This window comes from Carlito syrichta, unplaced genomic scaffold (genome assembly GCF_000164805.1).
Source record: "Carlito syrichta isolate Samal-C Ts95f unplaced genomic scaffold, Tarsius_syrichta-2.0.1 Scaffold305880, whole genome shotgun sequence".
Lineage (NCBI taxonomy): Eukaryota > Metazoa > Chordata > Mammalia > Primates > Tarsiidae > Carlito > Carlito syrichta.
In genome coordinates, this window is record NW_007249976.1 from 119,578 (window position 1) to 125,614 (window position 6,037).

At 45.9% G+C, this 6,037-nt stretch overlaps 1 protein-coding gene across 4 annotated transcripts in view; it reads right to left on the reverse strand.

Annotated features, from left to right (window-relative positions):
- Positions 1–240: 240 nt before the first annotated feature.
- IFT46 (intraflagellar transport 46) overlaps positions 241–6,037 on the reverse strand; it is a 20,711-nt gene continuing 14,914 nt past the window's right edge. For 2 of the 4 annotated variants that reach the window (XM_021714942.1, XM_008062910.2), the window contains 5 exons: positions 5,618–5,739; positions 5,194–5,260; positions 1,511–1,571; positions 1,130–1,215; positions 416–696 (listed from right to left, as the gene is read on the reverse strand). In XM_021714942.1, the coding sequence (XP_021570617.1) occupies positions 601–696; positions 1,130–1,215; positions 1,511–1,571; positions 5,194–5,260; positions 5,618–5,739 (432 nt within the window). In that variant the 3' untranslated portion in view covers positions 416–600. Of the gene's footprint in view, positions 697–1,129; positions 1,216–1,510; positions 1,572–5,193; positions 5,261–5,617; positions 5,740–6,037 lie in introns of all 4 variants that reach the window. The other 2 variants (XM_008062909.2, XM_008062908.2) reach the window with 2 other exon arrangements.

Here is a 6,037-nt window from a genome sequence, read left to right on the forward strand (position 1 = left end):
CACCAAATTGCCCAGGCTGATCTTGAACCTCTGGACTCAGGCAATCCTCTCACCTCAGTCTCCCAAAGTGCTGGGATTACAGGCATGAGCCACCACGCCTGGCCTGATCTTATTTCTCAGGGCTGGTTTGCCTCGACTGCGCCTCACCTGTTGCACACTACTAGGCCAGGTGCCACTTCTCTGCCTCATGCTCTGCCTTTTCTCTTCCATATTATACAACAGCAGGAGAATCTGACAATGGAACATTTTATTTGTAAAATCCTTGTCCACCAACTTTAAGAGAAAGAAAATAATTCCATCTATCTCCTAAAAAGGACATTTTTAAAGCTTTCTTCCCAACCCAAGCAAGGGTGCTCAGCAATTCCAGTTGTGCTAACTCAAGTCCCCACAGTGGTGTAGATGTATAACTCCTAGAAGGCAAATGGGCAGGGCTGTTTAACCAACATGTGCAGTGCTTTCTGGCAGAGAGGATCGCAGGACACGCGCTGCCCTTGAGACACGCTGTGGCCCAGGCAAACACCAGGTGGCTGATAACAATCTCTCCGTCTCGGCTAGGGTAGGGAAGCCAGCTCAGCCTTGACACAGCACTTGAGAGGTGTCTCAGTGGAAGATCAATGTCTCTGCGTCTCCAGCCTGGGAGGCAGAGTTGGATGGAGGGGTGAAAGCTTTCTTGCCTTCAGCGAGAGCTTTAAAATGCTGCGAGGAAAGAGAAGGGGGAGAGTTGGGGATTGGGATGTGCTAGATGTGACTTCTGAGCAAGAATTTAAAACCCTTCAAGCTCCAATTTCCCCCCAATTCTCCTTTGAAAACAATTCCTCGGTGCTGTATTTGACAGCCAGCTAGCAATGTGCTCTACTCTTTCGAAAGTGAACCCTCCTTTACCTCCTTCCTGAATTCGTGAGGCCACTTGGCTCTCCTGAAATCACGAGCATCTTCTGCATGTCCGCACCAGGCCCACATCTCCTACTTTCCCATCCTTGCCTCCCTTCTGCCTCTTAATTATGAGGAGGGGCAGAGTTACTGCGGGCAGAAACATACTATTCTGCCACAGGATACAATCACAGCAGGCTCAGACTAGTGGAGACTGCAGGAGTCCAACTATAGCTTGTCAACCCGCTGCTTGTCTCACCTGTGAGTTCTTGAACTCTGAGTAGAGGGAAAAGAGCAGGTGGAGGGACTGGATCCGACTCTTGTAGACAGGGATGTCCAGGATGGCTGAAATGAAGAAGAGATCCCAGGTACAGAACCAACAACCTCTGAGAATTCTGGGGCATTTCTGTTTAGGATAGTCAAGTCCCTCCCAGATGGGATGCGTTACCATAACTACGGGGGGTTAAATACCCAGCAAGTAGTCACATAAGCCCAAACACCAGCCATGAATGCTGATAACAGCACAACTGGCTTAAAGTGAAGGCTGAAATTCAGGTGCTATCTTCCCAGAGTAAACAAGCCTTTTCAAAAGCCCGGAGTACATCTATCCAGAGACGAGGATAAGGAAAGAGGAGCTTACCACAGATCATGTCAATATATTCTGCCAGGCTGCAATCAATCTCCGCCGTGGGCAGGCTCACCTGGAAGGGGCATGGGACAGACCAAAGTCAAAAGGCTGCTTCAGTGTCCCACCACCGACTACTCTTTCTCTCTAAAGGATAAGAGCTTCTAGTATATCCTTTAGTACATGTTACAGGCTGAATTGTGTTTCCCTGAAGTTGGTAACTGAGTTCCTAACCCTCTGTAATTCAGAATGTGACTGCATTTGGAGATAGAGGTTTTTTTTGGTTGTTGTTGTTGTTGTTTTTTTTGGAGTTGGAGTCTCACTGGGTCACCCAGACTGGAGTGCAGTGGCCGCTCCCAGCCACCGCAGCCTCGACCTGCTGGGCTCTGGCGATCCTTCCGCCTCAGCCTTCCCAGTAGCCGAAATCACGGGCACGCGCTACCACGCCTGGCTGATTTTTTGATTTATTGTAGAGATGAGGTCTCGCTGCACAGGCGGGTCTCGAACCCACGGGCCCAGGCAATCCACTCACCTCAGCCTCCCAAAGGCGCGGGATTACAGGCTGAGCCACCGAGCCCGGCTTTTGTTGTTTTTTTAAGTCGGGGGTCTCACTCTGTCACTCAGGCTGGAGTGCAGTGGTGTGATCACGGCTTACAGCAGCCTCAATCTCCTGGGCTCAGGCAATCCTTCCACCTCAGCCTCCTGAGTAGCTGGGACCACAGGTGTGCACACCACAACCAGCTAATTTTTAAAATTTTTTTGGTAGAGACCAGGTCTCTACATTGCCTAGGCTAGTCTTGAATTCCTGGGATCAAGCAATCTTCCTGCTTTGGTCTCCCAAAGTACTAGGATTACAGGTGTGAGTCATCGTACCCAGCTGGAAATAGAGCTTTTAAGGAGATAATTAAGTTAAAATGAAGTTATTAGATGGGTCCTAATCCAATATGACAAGTGTCCTTACAAGAAGAGGAAATAGGGAAGACCAGGTGAAGACACAGAAGGAGTGTGGCAAGGAGAGAGGCCTCAGAAGAAATTAATTCTGCTGACAACTTGATCTTGCCTCCAGAATCGTGAGGAAATAAATTTTCCAGTCTGTGGTACATTGTCACCCAGTCTGTGGTATGTTGTTATGGCAACCCTAGCAAACTGATAAACATGCTTTTCCCTGCCCCAGTCAGTAAGATAAAAGAGACTTGACGAGTAAAATATACTGCTATGCTGTCTTCCTGTATGACTCTGTGAAGAAGAAACTGGTCCCAGGTATGGCCAAGTACTTATATAGTTCTTGGTGTTGTAATGCCTAAGGGTCACAGGACACCATAGGAACAGAGAAAATGGACATGGCATCTCACTCAGATGACAGGCTCCGGATCTAAACAAGTCATATTGTAAGTTTAAAAACTACTGTCCTCTCTCATAAAAAAGAATGAAATCATGTCCTTTGCAGCAACATGGATGGAGCTGGAGATCATCATCCTGAGTGAACTAACTCAGAAACAGAAAATCAAACCCTGTGTGTTCTCACTTATACGCGGGAGCTAAATGGCTGCAAAGATGGAAATAATAAGCCGGGCTCGGTGGCTCAGCCTGTAATCCTGTGCTTTGGAAGGCCAAGGTGAGTGAATTGCCTGAGCCTGCGGTTCGAGACCTGCCTAGGCAACTTGGCGAGATCTCATCTCTACAGTAAATCAAAAATTAGCCGGACGTGGTAGCACGCGCCTCTAGTTCCAGCTACTTGGAAGGCTGAGGCAGAAGGATCGCCGGCACCCAGCAGGTCGAGGCTGCGGTGGCCGGGAGTGGCCACTGCACTCCAGTCTGGGCGACAGAATGAGACTCCAACTCAAAATAAAAAAAAAAAAAAGATGGAAATAATAGAAGTGGGGACACCAATAAGGGGGGAGGGGTTAGAGTTCAGAAATTACCTATTGGGTTCAATATTCACTATCTGGGGAATGGGCCACCTGGGACCCAACCCCCACCACTACACAATATGTCCCCATGTAATGAACATGCATGTGTACCTCTTGAATCAAAAAGAAAAAAAAATTATTCCTAAAACTTTTTTCTTTTTACAAAAAATGGAGGACATATAGTCTGCAATTTGCTTTCTTCTTCTTTTTTTTTTTTGAGTTAGAGTCTCACTCCATCACCCAGGCTGGAGTGCAATAGCACACTCACAGCCACTCCAGCATCAACCTGCTGGGCTCCAACGATCCTTCTGTCTCACCCTTCCAAGTAGCCAGAACTACAGGTGCACACTACCACACCCAGCTAATTTTTGATTTATTGTAGAGATGAGGTCTTACCAATTTGCCCGGGCTGGTGTCGAACCCACAGGCTCAGGCAATCCACTCACCTCAGCCTCCCAAAGTGTTGGGATTACAGGCTGAGCCACTGCGGTTGGCCAATCTGCTTTTTCATTTAACAACATATCACTGCTATTTCTTCATATTAGAGCAAAATAATATTCCACTGCATAATATTTCACTGAATGGATGCACCACAATCTAACTAACCAATCCCTTAATCAGACATTTTTGCTTAACTACAGCTTTAAAATGCTGTGAGAAAAGAGACCATTTCCAAATTTTTTGTGTTGACAATCAATTCTGTAATACACATGTGCAAAAAAGGCTCTGTCTTCATAGAGCTTACACTTTAGTAGGAAGAAACAAAATAAGTAAGGTCTATAGTATACTAAGGGTCATGAAAAAATAGCAGAAAATGAGGGTGGAGAATGCCAGGAAGCTGGAGTTGCAATTTTAAATATGATGGCCGGGAAGGACCTGTCAATTATCTTTGCTCAGTTTTCTTTTCCTGTTGATATATAAGACCTCTTTGCTTGGAATAGGAATTTTGTTATACACACACACACATACACACACACATATTTTTCTCAGACTGTCACTGTCTTGCAATTTTGTTTAGGTAACTTAGAACCTTTTATTTCTATGAGTCTAGACTGTCACATTATGACTTTTGTTTCTTATTCTGAGAAATACCTAACCATCCTAATAGTATTAAATTTCTTCTATGTTTTCTTACAGTACTTGTATAGCTTTATTTTTACATTAACTTTTAATTCCTTTGGCACTCACATATGTATATGGTTGAGGCATAAACCTAATTTAAGCCGGGCTCGGTGGCTCAGCCTGTAATCCCACACCTTTGGGAGGCTGAGGTGAGTGGATTGCCTGAGCCCGCGGGTTCGAGACCTGCCTGGGCAACTTGGCAAGACCTCATCTCTGCAATAAATCAAAAATTAGCCGGGCATGGTAGCGCATGCCTGTAGTTCCAGCTACTTGGAAGGCTGAGGCGGAAGAATCGCCAGAGCCCAGCAGGTTGAGGCTGTGGTGGCCGGAAGTGGCCACTGCACTCCAGTCTGGGCGACAGAGTGAGACTCCAACTAAAAAAAAAAAAAGAAACCTAATTTAATTTTTTTCAAATAGATAGTCAATTGTCTCTCTGCAACCTCATTCTATCTTCAATCATTTAAAAAAACTACTTTTCTTATGTACTTACAGATGCATATATCTGACACACACATATTCTTACATGTACATGGGTTTTACGTGTTGCCACCAAAAAGCTAATATTAATAATGATGATGAAGATGATACGGGAAGAGAAAAACCCTCAGAAGAGAGTAGGCCCTCAAGTGAATGCCACTTTCCTAACTCCTACTCTCTTCCACTCACCTTGCCCAAAAGCTCTTCAAACTCTGGGGACCATTCCTGCATCAGCATGTCAATGTCAGGCATGGGCCTGGAAGTATAGAGGTAAATATGAACAAAAAACTTGGACTTTAACAACCTCTGGATCAAGATATCCTAGGATGAAGGAGAGGTTCTCATCCTGGCACACGAGGAGCTCAGGAGAACCTAGACCAGGCAAACCAAACGTACCCAGGGCCTGATGTTTGAAGGAGCTAGCTAAGTCAGGATACCAGAGAAACTGCAATCTTTGTGTCTATAACCTGAGCTAGTAGCTGCCAGGATCCACAGGAGCTCAGGTAGATCAAATATGTCCCCACCCTTCTCAGGAGCCTCTTCTCAGGAGCAATGCTTCACAAGTGGTAAAGGTTATATGAGTTACTGTTGTAAAGAACATGGTTTCTCTTACCTAGTGTAGTGTACAGTCGCAGGAGGCTTGGAACGGTGTAACTCAGAGATGCTCTCAATCCATGTGTCAATAGCTTTGGGATTCTTTTCTGCATCTTCCAGGCTCTTTACTTTCATATGTTGCTGGAAAAACAAGGAGAAAGCCTAGTTGATGGCACTGAAGTGGCACTCCTGCTTTTACAAAGTGGTTCATCATCTCTGCTGCTATCTCATACACAAGGAAGCTGGTGAAAAGGGAAGCATGACAGCTGCTAAATAAAGGGGACAGGAGCCGGGCTCAGTGGCTCAGCCTGTAATCCCACATATTTGGGAGGCTGAGGTGAGTGGATTGCCTGAGCCCGTGGGTTCAAGACCCGCCTAGGCAACTTGGCGAGACCTCATCTCTACAATAAATTAAAAATTAGCCGGGCGTGGTAGCGCG